Consider the following 18,420-nt stretch of genomic DNA (forward strand, 5'->3'; position numbering starts at 1 on the left):
TTCATAGATCTTTTATTTATTATTACATTTGTCAGATTCAAGTTATTTCTGTGACTATTGCGGGTTTTTCTGTCATTAAACGAGGGGCACCAACAATTTAGACCAAGTGTGTATATGTATATTAGTATAGTCACTGCTGGTATATACTGTATATAGATATACAGTATAGTCACTGCTGGCTCTGAGCGGGTGCCGGAGGTCGCCCCTTTCATTGTGGAGGTGAGGTCGCCCCTTTCATTGTGGAGGTGAGGTCGCCCCTTTCGTTGTGGAGGTGAGGTCGCCCCTTTCGTTGTGGAGGTGAAGTTGCCCCTTTCATTGTGGAGGTGCGGTCGCCCCTTTCATTGTGGATGTGAGGTCGCCCCTCTCGTTGTGAAGGTGAAGTCGATCCTTTTGTCGTGGAGGTGAGGTCGCCCCTTTCGTTGTGGAGGTGAAGTTGCCCCTTTCGTTGTGGAGGTGAAGTCGCCCCTTTTGTTGTGGAGGTGAGGTCGCCCCTTTTGTTGTGGAGGTGAGGTCGCCCCTTTCATTGTGGAGGTGAGTTCGCCCCTTTCATTGTGGAGGTAAGGTCGCCCCTTTCGTTGTGGAGGTGAGGTCGCCATTTCCCTCAGAATGCGGCCGCTATTAGTCTGCAGCGTGTCGCTGATAGAGAGATAAAGGTATTCAATGGCAACATTATCAAATCACCATAAATATTAACATTGCCCTACACTGGATTGTTCATAAACCCAGCCGTATAACTAAACATAAGAAGGAAATGTGGGAAACCACATAAGGAAACGACCAAACTGGGTACTAATGCAATACCATCTTTATTGAAAAACAACACAGACAAGTAAAAAACTACTGAGGCTAAGGACAAAGAGACAGAACAAGGTGCAAATGGTGATGGCAATAAACCCTTATATGGCCGCCATGTCCAGAAATCGTGCGGTCCAGAAACCAATGGCTACCCTCTCATGATGGACATAAAGTAAATAGCATGTATCTTGTTATTAACCCCAAGGCCCTATAGGACCATACACATGACCCTATATATATGCCCGGAGAACCGGGACTAAACACCGCAATTGCGGTCGGGAATTTACCTGTGAGCAGGGGTTGAGAGGGAAGCCCGGACCGGTCACCGCACGAGCACCCGACGCGCGTTTCGGAGCGGAAGCTCCTTCGTCCCCTGACGAAGGAGCTTCCGCTCCGAAACGCGCGTCGGGTGCTCGTGCGGTGACCGGTCCGGGCTTCCCTCTCAACCCCTGCTCACAGGTAAATTCCCGACCGCAATTGCGGTGTTTAGTCCCGGTTCTCCGGGCATATATATAGGGTCATGTGTATGGTCCTATAGGGCCTTGGGGTTAATAACAAGATACATGCTATTTACTTTATGTCCATCATGAGAGGGTAGCTATTGGTTTCTGGACCGCACGATTTCTGGACATGGCGGCCATATAAGGGTTTATTGCCATCACCATTTGCACCTTGTTCTGTCTCTTTGTCCTTAGCCTCAGTAGTTTTTTACTTGTCTGTGTTGTTTTTCAATAAAGATGGTATTGCATTAGTACCCAGTTTGGTCGTTTCCAAGCGTGTCGCTGATGCAGTGTTCGGCCGTTTCGCTGCTGCACTGTGACGAGGTGTTCGGCCGTTTTGCTGCTGCACTGTGACGAGGTGTTCGGCCGTTTCGCTGCTGCACTGTGACTCGGTGTTTGGCCGTTTTGCTGCTGCACTGTGACTCCGTGTTCGGCCGTTTTGGTGCTGCACTGTGACGCGGTGTTCGGCCGTTTCGCTGCTGCACTGTGACGCGGTGTTCGGCTGTTTCGCTGCTGCACTGTGACTCGGTGTTCGGCCGTTTCGCTGCTGCACTGTGACACTGTGTTCGGCCGTTTCGCTGCTGCACTGTGCTGCGGTGTTCTGCCGTTTCGCTGCTGCACTGTGACGTGGTGTTCTGCCGTTTCCCTGCTGCACTGTGTCGCGGTGTTCGGCCGTTTCACTGCTGCACTGTGACGCTGTGTTCTGCCGTTTCCCTGCTGCACTGTGTCGCGGTATTCGGCCGTTTCCCTGCTGAACTGTGTCGCTGTGTTCGGCCGTTTCGCTGCTGAACTGTGATGCGGTGTTTGTCCGTTTCGCTGCTGGACTGTGACGTGGTGTTCTGCCGTTTCCCTGCTGCACTGTGTGGCGGTGTTCGGCCGTTTCCCTGCTGAACTGTGTCGCGGTGTTCGGCCGTTTCGCTGCTGAACTGTGATGCGGTGTTCGTCCGTTTAGCTGCTGCACTGTGACGTGGTGTTCGGCCTTTTCGCTGCTGCACTGTGTCGCGGTGTTCGGCCGTTTCGCTGCTGCACTGTGTGCACAGACACAACCACTTCCATGCCCACAGATGTGTTCCGGTATGGACGGATTGCCCCTGGATTGTATCACTGGTTAACCCTTGCAGTGCTGGAGTGAGCTGTGACCCCCTGCAATATGTGCAGTGCTGTACTACTCTATGAAGCCCCTCCCCCTGGACACCTGCAGTCACAATTAACCCCTGAATTGCAGATTGGCATCCCTTCCACCAGGCACAAAGTCGGGTTAACCCTTGCTGTGCTGGATGCAAGAGGTCTTTAATCCTTGCACAGACCTAATGTTGGAGGGAGATTTAACCTTGAATTAACCCATGTATTGCTGGTGACTGACTAGTGACAGCTAACCCCTGCCGTCCTGTGTTTGGCTCCTCCCTCCAGTTAACCCCGCCGGTCCCGGCTCTCATCCCCTAGTGGGCGACAGGTAACCCCTGCAGTCCCGGATGAGGATGAGTTAACCCCTCGGTGTCGGGACGGCGCGGAGCAGGACACGTTCTCATCAGAGTCTGCCACAGAGTGGCAAAGCATAGCCCCGCCCCGTCCCATCAGCACCCAATCCTCGCGGAGCTCCGCCCCCTCCGCGGACGCTGATTGGCTGCGGCGTGGTGTCGGCGGTGTGTGTGGCCGCTCCGCGCCCGGGGCTCCGGCACTCACTCTGAGGTAGCGGCGGCGGCTGCAGCTTCTTCCCGGCCGGGAGCCCGAGCATGGCCGTGTCCGCGCCTCCTCCTCCAGTGCTGAGCCCGGCGGAGTCTCCGCTGCTGGGCGCGTACAGCCCGGCTCCCGGCAGTGGCGGCAGCGAGTGCCGGATGGTGGAGGTGCACGGGGTGCGGGTGGCGTCCTTCGTGCTGGACGGGCAGGAGCTCATCTGTCTGCCGCAGGTGTTCGAGCTCTTCCTGAAGCACCTGGTGGGCGGGCTGCACACGGTCTACACCAAGCTGAAGCGGCTGGACATCACCCCGGTGGTGTGCACGGTGGAGCAGGTGCGGGTGCTACGGGGGCTGGGGGCCATCCAGCCGGGGGTGAACCGCTGCAAGCTCATCACCCGCCGGGACTTCGAGACGCTGTACCAGGACTGCACCAACGCCAGGTCAGAGCCCGACACCGTGTGTGCCCCCTAAATGTTCCCTATGTGTGCCCCATAATGTGCCCTGTACCAGGACTGCACCAACGCCAGGTCAGAGCCCGACAGCGTGTGCCCCCCAAAGGTACCCTATGTGTGCCCCATAATGTCTGTACCAGGACTACACCAACGCCAGGTCAGAGCCCGACACCGTGTGTGCCCCCTAAATGTTCCCTATGTGTGCCCCATAATGTGCCCTGTACCAGGACTGCACCAACTGCAGGTCAGAGCCCGACAGCGTGTGTGCCCCCCAAATATACCCTATGTGTGCCCCATAATGTGCCCTGTACCAGGACTGCACCAACGCCAGGTCAGAGCCCGACACCGTGTGTGCCCCCCAAATGTACCCTATGTGTGCCCCATAATGTCTGTACCAGGACTGCACCAACTGCAGGTCAGAGCCCGACACCGTGTGTGCCCCCCAAATGTACCCTATGTGTGCCCCATAATGTGCCCTGTACCAGGACTGCACCAACGCCAGGTCAGAGCCCGACACCGTGTGCCCCCCAAATGTACCCTATGTGTGCCCCATAATGTGCCCTGTACCAGGACTGCACCAACGCCAGGTCAGAGCCCGACACCGTGTGCCCCCCAAATGTACCCTATGTGTGCCCCATAATGTGCCCTGTACCAGGACTGCACCAATGCCAGGTCAGAGCCCGATGCCATGTGTGCACTGAAATGTACCAAAATGTACCAAGTGTGCTCTATGTGCCATGTATACCCTCTGTGGGCCGACGTGCTGTGCCCCAAAATGTACCAAGTATTCTCTGTGTGCCCTGAAATGTACCAATTTTGCCCCATAATGTGTCCCGTACCAGGACTGCACCAACGCCAGGTCAGAGCCCTGTGCCATGTGTGCCCTATATGTGCCCCTTAATGTAACAAGTGTGCCATATATACCGTATGTGTTCTATGTCCCATAATGTGTCGTGAAATGTACCATGTATACCCTATATGTGCCCCATAATGTATCCTGTACCAGGACTGCACTGACACCTTGTGTGCCCCATAATGTGCCTCGAAATGTGCCATGTATACCCTAGATGTGCTGTACCTCATAATGTGCCATTTACTTTATACGTGCCCCATAATGTGTACTGCACCAACACCAGGTCAGCTCAACACCACGTATGCCCTATATGTGACTCATAATATTCCCTGACATGTTCTATGCCCCATTATACTGTAAAGGAGTGTGCCCCATAATGTACCATGTGTTGCCTGACAGATATTGTGCCTCGAAATCTACCATGTATACCCTGTATGTGCCCCAACATGTGCTGTGCCCCATTATTCAGGACAGGAATGTGTCCCATAATGTGCCCTGTGCCAGAACTGCACTAACACCGGGACAGAGACTGACACCATGTATGCCCCATAATGTGCCCTGACATGTGCTGCCCCATAATGTACCATGTGTGCCCTATATGTGTCCTGTATCAGGACTCCTCCAATGCCAGGTCAGAGCCCGGCACCATGTTCTGTGCCCCATAATGTGTGCTGACATGTGCTGTGCCTCATAATGTGTTAGACTCAGACATGTGCTGTGCCCCATAATGTGCCCTGTGTTTCATAATGTGCCCAATAATGTACCATGTGTGCCCCAAAATGTGTGTCTTGTTCCAGTACTGCACCAACACCTGGTCAGAGCTGGACATGTGCTGTGCCTCATATAGTACAGTAGTGTGTCCCATACTTTGCCCCATAATAGATGTGCCCCAAAGCTAGGCCAGAGCTCGAATTATGTGCTGTGCCCCATTATACAGTACGGGAGTGTGCCCCATTATACAGTACGGGAGTGTGCCCCATTATACAGTACGGGAGTGTGCCCCATTATACAGTACGGGAGTGTGCCCCATTATACAGTACGGGAGTGTGCCCCATTATACAGTACGGGAGTGTGCCCCATTATACAGTACGGGAGTGTGCCCCATTATACAGTACGGGAGTGTGCCCCATTATACAGTACGGGAGTGTGCCCCATTATACAGTACGGGAGTGTGCCCCATTATACAGTACGGGAGTGTGCCCCATTATACAGTACGGGAGTGTGCCCCATTATACAGTACGGGAGTGTGCCCCATTATACAGTACGGGAGTGTGCCCCATTATACAGTACGGGAGTGTGCCCCATTATACAGTACGGGAGTGTGCCCCATTATACAGTACGGGAGTGTGCCCCATTATACAGTACGGGAGTGTGCCCCATTATACAGTACGGGAGTGTGCCCCATTATACAGTACGGGAGTGTGCCCCATTATACAGTACGGGAGTGTGCCCCATTATACAGTACGGGAGTGTGCCCCATTATACAGTACGGGAGTGTGCCCCATTATACAGTACGGGAGTGTGCCCCATTATACAGTACGGGAGTGTGCCCCATTATACAGTACGGGAGTGTGCCCCATTATACAGTACGGGAGTGTGCCCCATTATACAGTACGGGAGTGTGCCCCATTATACAGTACGGGAGTGTGCCCCATTATACAGTACGGGAGTGTGCCCCATTATACAGTACGGGAGTGTGCCCCATTATACAGTACGGGAGTGTGCCCCATTATACAGTACGGGAGTGTGCCCCATTATACAGTACGGGAGTGTGCCCCATTATACAGTACGGGAGTGTGCCCCATTATACAGTACGGGAGTGTGCCCCATTATACAGTACGGGAGTGTGCCCCATTATACAGTACGGGAGTGTGCCCCATTATACAGTACGGGAGTGTGCCCCATTATACAGTACGGGAGTGTGCCCCATTATACAGTACGGGAGTGTGCCCCATTATACAGTACGGGAGTGTGCCCCATTATACAGTACGGGAGTGTGCCCCATTATACAGTACGGGAGTGTGCCCCAGTATACAGTACGGGAGTGTGCCCCAGTATACAGTACGGGAGTGTGCCCCAGTATACAGTACGGGAGTGTGCCCCATTATGTCCTGTGCCTCATACCTTATTATATAGTACAGGACTGCCAGAACACCTGGTCTGAGCCTGTTCCTTATGGTTGCCCCATACATGCCTTATTATTTAGTACGGGAGTGTCCCATACTTTGCCCCATAACTGGACTGCACAAACAGCAGGATAGAGCCTGAAGTGTCCCTCATGTCTGCACCATAATATGCCCTCTATGTGCTCTGTGCCTCTTATCCCCTTATAATACTACCCCAACGCCAGGTCAGACCTCAAAATGTCACAGCCCCATAATGTTCTCTGTGCCTCTTTCTATAGTACAGGAGCGTTCCCTATACTGTGCCCCATCATAGGATTACACCGGCGTCAGGTCATACCCCAAAATGTGTCCTGTGCCTCATTCTGTAAAACTACTGTAGTTCTCCTGATCGTGCCTCCTGATGCCTCCTCCTGTGCAGCATGTCCGAGTTTGCCTTCTAATGTTTTGTCCTGTGCCTCACGTTTCATTACAGGTTTCACATTATACATGTTACCTGCAGTCCTATGTTACACCCCAGATAACAGGGCTGTGCCTCATTAACACATCATGAAGTTTACTGCACCGCGTCTGATATACAGTGATCGTGTCGCATCTCTGCTCTCTAAACGCCGACAACTTCTCTTTACATCGCCTCGTTTATTCCTATGACTTCACCCCCTCTGGGCTGTGCCTCACACCTTATACCTGTGGATGGGTTGGAATATGCTGAGAGTTGTAGTTGTCTAACAGGTAGAGATCAATGCCCTAAACTCTACTGCTTACATACTGAGCCCACCCTCCTAATACTATGTGCCCCCCACCTACTGTTTACTGTGCCTCGTGTAGATATAAATAGTAATGCCGTGCATCATCGTCTTACTGTACCTCACTTGTACTGTGCCTCACAGGAGATGAGTTTTTCCACAGTGTCTGCTTCTCCAGTCTGGGGCGCACTATATGCTGCACGTTCTGTATACGCTGCACTTGATGTTTTATTCTGCTTTCTCTTTCGTATATTTGTAATTATTCCATTTGTCGCTCTATTTTCCCCTTAGGGTATTTGCTGTGATGTCTGGTACTATCCCCTTTAGGCTATGTGCACACATTGCGGATTTGGCTGCGGATTCGCAGCAGTTTTCCATGCGTTTTACAATACCATGAAAACCAAATCCGCAGTGCACATGCTGCAGAAAATACCGCCAGAAACGCTGCGGTTTATTTTCCGCAGCATATCAATTCTGTGTGCGGATTCCGCAGTGTTTCACACCTGTTCCATAATAGGAATCCGCAGGTGGAATCCACACAAGAACTGTACAAAATCCGCGGGGAATCCGCAACGTGTGCACATTCCCTTACTCCCTATGTTCTGTGCCTAAAGTGCATCCTGAGCCCCAGAGTCAGAGCCGCAGGGAAGTGGAAAGTGGATGATGTTTGTAATTAGATTTAAAAAAGTTACAAAGTAAAAGACGACAACAGAGCAGAGAGGGCTAAAAAGTATTATTTTCCACTCTTTGAGTACAGATAATGTAGTAGATGTTACCTGCAGTCCTATGTAACACCACAGGAAACATAGACATTTTCAGTGGTGTTACGTAGGACTGCAGGTAAGGTAGGATTTCCATGCATTTTATGGATCTTTTGCAGTAGAACTGATGAGATGTTTAGTTTTGTGACGATGTGGAGTGGAGATGGTCTCCTGGCTCAGATGATTTACAAGTTTGGTGTAATTTGGGTAATTGCTTTGCTAGCAGTTTTCTCGCCACAATGCAATGTATTTTTCACAATTTTTGTGGGCATGATGTATTCTCCTGAGGGCTGTTGTCATGACTGCGCTGTGGACGGTTCCGCTTGTTTCTGCCTGTGGACTCCATATGCCTCATCACATGTAATAACACATGTACGTGTGCGGCGTGTAAACTTCTGCATTGCTCTGTGTTGCGCAGTCACTGTCCTCATCGCTGACATTAGGCTCTGTGTTCTGTGTGTTCCTGTTTGTGGTGCGTTTTCTGTACTCTGTTTACACCTGCAGCCTGGATATCCGGATATACATACCATTACATGAGGTATACGCTGCTGTGTGCACGCTCCCCTGACAGCTGTGGATAAGTCACTTGCTTTACTTTAATTGCCTGTATCTTATTTGTTCGGTGTGCACTTTAGGAACACTAAATGTTATGTACTGTATGCGCTGCTTGTCTGGTAAATATCTGTTATCTGAAATGTACTAGCAGGTTATAGTGTACACAGTATGTTATGTGATCGCTGATCATAGGAAATGTAAGTTTATGTATGGTGTGTGGTCTCTATAGTGTCCCGTATACTGTTAATACCAAATGTCATCTATATTATAGGTGCCGCTCTTCTGTAATATTATTTTTTTGTAAGTTTACGTATGAATATAGATGTGTGTGTGTGTATGTATATATATATATATTATAATTTATTTTTAAATGATAGCAAATGCAACTTACTATATTCATTATGTCCACCTGGTGCCGTGACTTCTGGTGTTCCCGATTCTGTCATATTTGTATATACTGTATTGTATAACAACGAACATATGCTGGCAGCAATCTATATACCCACAGATACAGAGACAAAGCTTGTTTCCAATGTCAGGTGGATATGCAGATGTAGCATAGCATGGAATGTGATTTGACACAACAAATAATGAATTATTGTTTCTTAGCTAAGGTGTTGCATAGGACTGCAGGTGAACTCTACTGCATTATCTGCACTCAGAGTTATCACTGTGGTATCTGTGGTGTTACATAGGACATCTCCTACATTATTTGTACTTAGAGATTTATCACTGTTATCTGTGGTGTTACATATGACTGCAGGTGACATCTACTACATTATCTGTACTCCGTTATCACTCTCCTCTAATGCTGAAACTTCCAATAGCATCTTCAGCTCAAGTTCTCCTGTAACTTCCAGATTTGCGCTTGAAAGCTCAGTCTTGTTTGCGGTGAGTATCTGGTGTGACGCTTCGCATGGTGCTGTGCTATCAATGGTAAACCTTTGCAGAATAGATGTCTCAATAGAGCCTGGTGTTTCTAATTTCTGTGTGGTAAAGATCACCCTCTCGCCACCGCTTTTGCTACATCACTGCTCTGTATGCTGTGTATCTGCATGTGTCACATGTACAGCGGCACTGACTTTGTAATTTAATATACACTTTGGTGGTGAATTGTAGTGTAATAACTGTCACCTGCAGTCCTATGTAACACCACAGTGATAACTCTCGGAGTACAGATAATGTAATAGATGACACCTGCAGTCCTATGTAACACCACAGATAACAGGGTGGTAGAATTTTTCGGTGCAGTTGATGTTGGCATTTGCTCTTGTTGGTGCTTTTAGCAGGATTCTTATCACTGTTAGGACTTTTCTTTTTGCTTTGATTGATGTTCTCGGATTGTATGAATATTTTAATCATTCTGGCTCTGTGTTTAGGGCCCGGCCCCTGTACTTGGTTTTTGTTACTTTCAGTCTTTTCCCATGTTATCAGCGCGATTGCACAGATTGTTGTGCGCTGGGGTCTGAGGATAATATAAATGATTTGTCAGGAAGATAAGAAATGTTAGGAGCCCCTCCTGACCCCCGCACTGCCGGCCTCCAGTCATTCTTCAGCCAGTCCCCTCCAACTTCAAGGGACAATGCTGGAATGTGGGAATCTGGGTCAGCAGGGGATGTGGCCGCAGACCTCTGTTTATGCACTTGGCATCTTTTCGGCATTTCATTTCCAGAAACTAAAATCAAAGCCCAAATTAAAATAATAAATATATACTATTTTATGAAAAAAGATACATGAACAGATTTTGGGGGGTATTTTTTACTCTGCTAGGACTGTGATCATCTGGCACAGATCAATGACCGATTTTTAGGGATTTTATTATTTTATATTTTTGTGTCGAAATGTATCTGCTTACTCATTTGTAAAATATTAAGAAATAAACCTAAATATGTCCTCAGCCGTGACCGGAGATTACAATGTATCGTATGTAGGAAGTGTATATGAAGCCAAATGAAGGAGTGCTACATAGTGTACTGCACCCGAAAAATGCAGATCACCAGATCCAGTGGTGCACCATGTCTAGCACTATCAGGAAGGGATCTAATGAGATCTGCCGTGTCATATATATAACATGTGCAATCCAGACACCGCAGCGGCTCTAATCCCTCAGTTTGCAGCAATATTTCAGTACCGGTGACTGGTTTCAGTCCGATCTCGCAGTGATTGTCTAGACTGGATGCAATTGTGACAAATCTTCAACTCTTACATAGGACAAGTTTTTAGCTTCTGGGTGTCGCCAAAATAAAATTCTAAAGTTGTTCAGAAATTTGCAAAACTTTTCAGTGGTCACTCATTGAAGTCCTGATTTTCCCTGGTCTGGAGCGACGGCGTCTAGTGTAATTACCGTATATATTTTCATTGACAATGTGATGACCGGAACCTGAAATTGTTCGGCACTTAACACATTTTCCCATTGGCTCGTCCACCAGATTTACTTGTCCGGAGAGATTTTATGTGACGGGGCTGATTAAGGAACACAGATTCGTAGAAATTAATTAGCTCCGTAAATAAAGTCAATATTTTATTCCACCAACGGTCCAGACACTGAGCCAAGAGCCGAGTAATAACTCTGCGCCACTGATCGGGCCAGAATCCTAATCGCTGGTTGGCAAATATGTGCAGTACTGGAGCTGGGGGCGGTTATTGGAGGCTTTTTTTTTTTATTGCTATACAACGGTCAGAATGTGTTAACACTTTGATACTTTTAACACAAAGATTATATGGAAACATCGTGACTTTACGTGATGATTTTTGCATCGGGAAAAAAAAAATCTTAAATTTCCAAAAAGTTATTTTTTTTGGGTGTTGATTTCTGTTCATGTCAGGAAAACTTAAAAAGCCAACGTAAAGATATATATAATTTTTTATTTTTCTATACAATTGATTTTTTTAAATCACTTTTTGCTGCAGATGTGTTCACATTGGAGGACTAGTACGAACCAGGAGAAATTAATGGGGTATAAAAGGATTAATTGTGTTGCTGAGATGAGTCTTGTTACACCAAAGTGTCGTCCCCCTCGGCCACCCTGCTCCGTGTGACCCCCGCTGATGAGCTGCTCCCTGTCCTTTTCTGCTCCTCATTCTCCCCTGGTTACTCTAGACTTTCCCTCCAGACTTTCATTTGATACATTTTTCTTTGCTTCTGTATTTTTTTATTTATTTAACGTTTTGTATCTATTTTTGTTTTTGCATACTAATATTTATTTTTTTTTCCTTCCCAGCTTATTTATTGTCCTCACTGACTATGTAGCGGTGCGGATATATTCACGCCACTTACTGCTTAGTAACAGAGGACACATCTGGTAGGTGACAGCTCGGGATCTCTGCTCTTTTGGGTCATAAATGCTAAATGGTTTTGTCGCCTGTATGAACCGGCCGGTCCCTCCCCGGTGTCCGTGCACCTTGCGTCTGACATCTTAACATTTATCACTGTCTCTTTATGGGGAGCCCCCACCTCCATGTTTACATTGCTGCTGCTGGCCGGACCCCATTGGAGGCTCGCACACATCGCCGCTCCGCTCCTGTTGCATATTCAGTAGTGTTATTCACCAAGCCTCTTTATTTATTTTTTTCCCCATCTCCTTTCTTCTCCTTTTCTTCCTTTTCACAGCGCCCGGGACCTGTACAAATCTGTGTCGCTTCAAATCAAGCCCCTTCTGCGGAGATAACATAATGTTTAGTCGCGATTCGCTCCAGAAAGGGGATACGCAGCATTTACACCCAATAAGGCTGATTGTGGCAGCGCATGCAAATGCTGTTTTGATTTATCTCTCTTTGCACTTTTTTCCATTTGAATTGATCCTGCATTAATTTTGCGGCGCGGCTGTGTGAGGCTGCAGATGTTGCCCTGTGTTTAATAAATCAATGAGACAGATCTGAATGAATCACTTCACATAGATTCTGCCTCTTGGTTTGATGTCTGCAAGTTATTCTTAGCTTGTTATCATGACAGATGCATTAATGTCCTATACACTGTCAGCAATCAGCAGAGAGGCTGGAGATGTTTAAAGCGACAGCGGCAGAAAAAAATTAAAATACAAATGTAGAAAGAAATCACTGTCAAGTTCGGGCTGGTGCCTTGTGAAAGATACATTGTATTGATACTGAGAAACAAAATGGATCAAATCCCAAATGTTCACTTTCTTCCATTATAAACTTTTTTTTTCTAATTAAAAATAAATTGGTAAAAAGTTTAAAGATGCATAAAAAACCCAAACCCCCAATATCAAAGCTTCATGATCACATCTAAACTAATAGGGCATTTTTTGCCCTTGTGTTAATTGTGGCAGAATGAATGTGAGCTGGGCATTTTTTATTTTTTTGCAACAAAGTTAACCCTATAGGATTTGCAGTCTGGAGAATTCTGTAATGTAGCTGCTACTCCGGTGTTGGCCACATAAGTAACAGGTGCAATAGAATGAAAAAAAAAATGTATCTGCTGTCTGGAAAATTGTCCAACAACCCTCTCATTACAGCTGCAACCTGGCTTTTTTAACGCCCCTTTTATGTGGAATGGGGATAGGATACACTTGCCGTTTGGGGTTCCAGTAAAGTTGGTTGACACCACAATTAGAACTGGAGTAACAGATTTGTCATCCAAGTAAAGCTTGTTTTTTTTTAATTTGTTTAGTTGAATTTTACTATAAATTCATCCACATTTTTTCCTTCCAAATAGATTAATTTATATATAATTATAGCTCGGATCATAGGGGGAAGGGCAGAGGAAGGGAACGCGCCTCATGTGGATCCTGATCCCACACTCCAGGGTTTAGTATTGAACAAGTCATTATTTGCAAAAGGAAAAAGGGAAAAATCAATAGTAAAATCGTGAGTTTAGTGAAGCATTTTTCACATTAACATTTGACTGTAATGAAAGTGACAGCAGCGGATAATGAACGATTATGGCGTTTGGTAAATGTCACCTATCAATCCCGCGGTATGCGGAGGGGAGGAGCAGGGACGAGGGGAAGCAGCTGCTTCGGGGAAGATTTGTAGAATCTCTGCCTTTTATTAAACCCCTACAACCTGAAGGAGACGAATCTGAAGACGGACGGTCATAAAGATATGAAGAATCAATCAGCGCTGGCGAATACGTCACATATGCAGGAGAGCGATCCGTGCCCTGATCCGCAGCATTGTGACTGATCCAGAACACGTCTGCTGTTACTTCTTACATTTTCCAACTTTTCATTGACTATTAATTTAAAAAAGAAAACTTAAAGATAAAATGTCGACAGTAGTGTTGTGAGCAGCCCAAAATCTGGCCATTATTGCTATCATCAGCATCATCATCATCTTTATTATCGCTATCATTATCATCGTTCTCGCGCTCTTCTTACAGTTCATTACACTTAATATTATTTACATTGTTAAGCTATAAAACTGTTAAGTATTTATCCGTGCAATGTATCCGTGCTATGACTGGTCACTACAGTAAGGACAGATCCTCAGGTCGCTCAGGGCTTTGCAGTGACTTTTTTGTCACAGGGTTATAATCTGTGGCAATTGGTCAGTGACTTGCTGTTACACTGCAATGACAACAGATGTAGGGGGCAATGTACTTGTTAATTGCATATAATCTGCGACACCCCGTAGACTAAAAATACGCGGCGACACGTATTGTCCTTACAAATTGTAACTTAGAATCTGATGGTTTTCTGTTGTGTTGCGACTTCACACCGCCAGGACACAAAGGTGCAAATGTTTCCAAATACCATGTAATCCATTTTCTGTCTTGTTTCAAGTAGCATGTGATTCACTTTGCTGCTTCAAAAAAGAAAAAACAAACAATAACTCATGGCACTGAAACAGAAGTGTCTTATTTCACAAATGAGCTGCACTTATTTTTAGAGGCTTAGGATGCGCACACTCACCAGGCTGATGCAAAAATCGCAGTTCACACAATCAGCATTTAACTCTGTTCTAAAAGAGTCTGTTGTGAATTGCGACCAAGAATCCAGCATCATTGAATAATAATTATTTATATAGAGCCAACATATTCCGCAGAACTTGCCTCACATCACAACCATGTGCAGTAATGCATTAATTATGTGCAGTGTAATTGCCATCTTGATGTTGCATGTCCAAAGTTTGTGTGGCCCTAGAGCAATGGCCCCAACGCTCTGAAGACGACCCATTTTGGAGATGACTTTCTATTATAGTGCTTGGATTTTAGATTAGATCTTATTAATGATAGTGTGTCCTGTAGGAATAAGAGGATCCTTAGAATCGTCCCCTTGTGGGGGCCTCTGAACCCTGATCATGTCTGACCTTGCTGTGCATCCTCCATGATACAGATTTGTCGCCCTTCTCTACATCCACTCTCATATAGGGTTCATCTGTCTCTTGCACTTTCTGAGGACAGAATCTTCCTTCTCATGGCTGAAGGTATAAAGCGTGTAACAATATAACGTATTACGTTACAGGAGATTACAGTAGAGAACGATGAATGATTAATGGGCTGCACTGAAGAAGCGCGTCTATTCACTAAAGATCCCAGCAGATCAGGCAGCTCGGCTGTCGCTGCGCCATTACCAATGACCCCGCAGACCTGCAAAATAACCGATGGCAGGAAGATCAGCGTCTCCCATGATGAGCGGTGCCTAGTAGTGAGCAGCACCGCCAAATGTGTGCAAAATGCCTCCTAAAGCAGGACATACCCAAACTCCCATCATCCACTCCTGTTTGCATACTGAGGATCCTGTTCATATTGCTTTAATTTTCAGATTTTCTGAGATTGACTCGTCTTCCTCTTTTGGGCCATAGAGACCTCCACAAATCTTAAAACAAAAGCGCCCGTACCCCCCGCCCTCCCTCCTGCCTTCCCGGGGCTCAGACGTGGTACAAAGTGTTTTGACATTCGCTTATTGCTCCCCGGTGTTGATTTATGGCCTGCATTGTTTTAATTAATAGAAATGTGAGGTTTGTTTAAGCCTGCGGTTCCTGGCAGATTAAATATTAGACACATACATCCAATTTGTATTTCTCTCCAAGTTCCACATAGGAATCGCTGCCTCCCTACAATGGCGCCGAGTCGCTTATCTCATGTGGCTTAAAGGGAGACGACACCTGAAATCTCTGATGACAAAGATTGGGAAGAAATGTATCACAGCAGGCTCCGTAAACCATCAATGCATCAGAGACCCGCCCTAAACCACACAGGAGCCACATGTAACATAGCAAATTTACTGACCCTAACTTATGTATTATTCTTAATGACCCTGAGACAATGATCTGCGGCAGCTGTAAAGTGGGGTATATGAGCAATGGCGTCTGCGGTCATTGTTAACAGAACCGTGGGATGTCTGGGAGGAACAGGTGAGTATATACTAAATTATTTTACATGTATTTTATCAGGGTGAAGCTTTTTCATCATCTCAATCTGTATAATTAATTTCAATAAATGTATAATATACACTGCTGAAAAAAATAAAGGGAACACTAAAATCCCACATCCTAGACATCACTGAATAAAATATTTCATATGCAAATTTTTATTCATTGCATAGTGGAATGTGTTCAGAAGAATAAAACATAACAATTATCAATGTAAATCAAAATGAATATCCCATGGAGGTCTGGATTTGGAATGATGCTCAAAATCAAAGTGGAAAATCCAAATTACAGGCTGATCCAACTTCAGTGGAAATGCCTCAAGACAAGGAAATGATGCACAGTAGTGTGTGTGGCCTCTACAACACCTGGGCATGCTCCTGATGAGGCGGCGGATGGTCTCCTGAGGGATCTCCTCCCACACCTGGACTAAAGCATCCACTAACTCCTGGACAGTCTGTGGTGCAACGTGACGTTGGTGGATGGTGTGAGACATGATATCCCAGATGTGTTCAATCGGATTCAGGTCTGGGGAACTGGCGAGCCAGTCCATAGCTTCATTGCCTTCATCTTGCAGGAACTGCTGACACACTCCAGCCACATGAGGTCTGGCATTGTCCTGCATTAGGAGGAACCCAGGGCCAACCACACCAGCATATGGTCTCACAAGGGGTCTGAGGATCTCATCTCGGTACCTAATGGCAGTCAGGCTACCTCTGGTGAGCACATGGAGGGCTGTGCGGCCCTCCAAAGAAATGCCACCCCACACCATTACTGACCCACTGCCAAACCGGTCATGCTGAAGAATGTTGCAGAAAGCAGATCGATCTCCACGGCGTCTCCAGACTCTCACATCTGTCACGTGCTCAGTGTGGACCTGCTTTCATCTGTGAAGGGCAGCAGTGGTGAATTTGCCAATCCTGGTGTTCTGTGGCAAATGCCAAGCGTCCTGTATGGTGTTGGGTTGTGAGCACAACCCCCATCTGTGGATGTCGGGCACCCAGACCATCCTCATGGAGTCGGTTTCTAACCGTTTGTGCACACATGCACATTTGTGGCCTGCTGGAGGTCATTTTGCAGGGCTCCTCCTGTTCCTCCTTGCACAAAGGCTGAGGTAGTGGTCCTGCTGCTGGGTTGTTGCCCTCCTACGGCCCCCTCCACGTCTCCTGGTGTACTGGCCTGTCTCTTGGTAGTGCCTCCAGCCTCTGGACATTACGCTGACAGACACAGCAAACCTTGCCACAGCTCGCATTGATGTGCCATCCTGGATGAGCTGCGCTACCTGAGCCACTTTTGTGGGTTGTAGAGTCCGTCTCATGCTACCACGAGTGTGAAAGCACAACCAACATTCCAAAGTGACCAAAACATCAGCCAGATAGCATTGGTACTGAGATGTGGTCTGTGGTCCCCACCTGCAGAACCACTCCTTTATTGAGGGTGTCTTGATAATTGACAATTTCCATCTGTCTATTCCATTTGCACAACAGCATGTGAAATTGATTGTCGAACAGTCTTGCTTCCTAAGTGGACAGTTTGATTTCACAGAAGTTTGATTTACTTGGAGTTAGATTCTGTTAAGTGTTCCCTTTATTTTTCTGAGCAGTCTATATATTACTGCTCCTATGTATAAGAATATAACTACTATAATACTGCTCCTATGTACAGGAATATAACTACTATAACACTGCTCCTATGTACAAGAATATAGCTACTATAATGCTGCTCCTATGTATAAGAATATAACTACTATAATGCTGCTTCTATGTACAAGAATATAGCTACTATAATGCTGCTTCTGTGTACAAGAATATAACTACTATAATACTGCTCCTATGTACAAGAATATAACTACTATAATGCTGCTTCTATGTACAAGAATATAACTACTATAATACTGCTCCTATGTACAAGAATATAACTACTATAATGCTGCTTCTATGTACAAGAATATAACTACTATAATACTGCTCCTATGTACAAGAGTATAACTACTATAATACTGCTTCTATGTACAAGAATATAACTACTATAATACTGCCCCCTATGTACAAGAATATAACTACTATAATACTGCTCCTATGTACAGGAATATAACTACTACTAGATGGTGGCCCGATTCTAACGCATCGGGTATTCTAGAATGTTTGCCTAGTGTATAGCACAGCCCACGCAGTACATTGCGCAGCCCACGCAGTACATTGCGCAGCCCACGCAGCACATTGCGCAGCCCACGCAGCACATTGCGCAGCCCACGCAGCACATTGCGCAGCCCACGCAGCACATTGCGCAGCCCACGCAGCACATTGCGCAGCCCACGCAGTACATTGCGCAGCCCACATATATAGCAATGTGGGCATGATATCCCTGATAAAAAAAAATAATAATAATAATTATTAAAATAAAAAAGTTATATACTCACCTTCCGTTGGCGCCTGGATCCAGGAAGCGGTTACCGATGCTTGGGATCCACCGAAGCGCCGGCCGCCATCTTCCGTTCCCAGGATGCATTGCCAAATTACCCAGATGCCTTAGCGGTCTCACGAGACCGCTAAGTCTTCTGGGTAATTTCGCAATGCATCGCCGGGAACGGAAGATGGCAGCCAGTGCGAGCGGCTCTGCGGACTACA

General features: G+C 46.6%; 1 protein-coding gene across 4 annotated transcripts in view; it reads left to right on the top strand.

Moving 5' to 3' along the window:
• Window positions 1-2,942: 2,942 nt before the first annotated feature.
• DACH2 (dachshund family transcription factor 2) overlaps window positions 2,943-18,420 on the top strand; it is a 386,452-nt gene continuing 370,974 nt past the window's right edge. The window contains exon 1 of one of the 4 annotated variants that reach the window (XM_077286496.1): window positions 2,943-3,411. In XM_077286496.1, coding sequence (XP_077142611.1) covers window positions 3,029-3,411 — 383 coding nt within the window. In that variant the 5' untranslated portion in view covers window positions 2,943-3,028. The remainder of the gene's footprint in view (window positions 3,412-18,420) is intronic. The other 3 variants (XM_077286497.1, XM_077286493.1, XM_077286495.1) reach the window with 3 other exon arrangements.

This window comes from Ranitomeya variabilis, chromosome 2 (assembly GCF_051348905.1).
Source record: "Ranitomeya variabilis isolate aRanVar5 chromosome 2, aRanVar5.hap1, whole genome shotgun sequence".
Lineage (NCBI taxonomy): Eukaryota > Metazoa > Chordata > Amphibia > Anura > Dendrobatidae > Ranitomeya > Ranitomeya variabilis.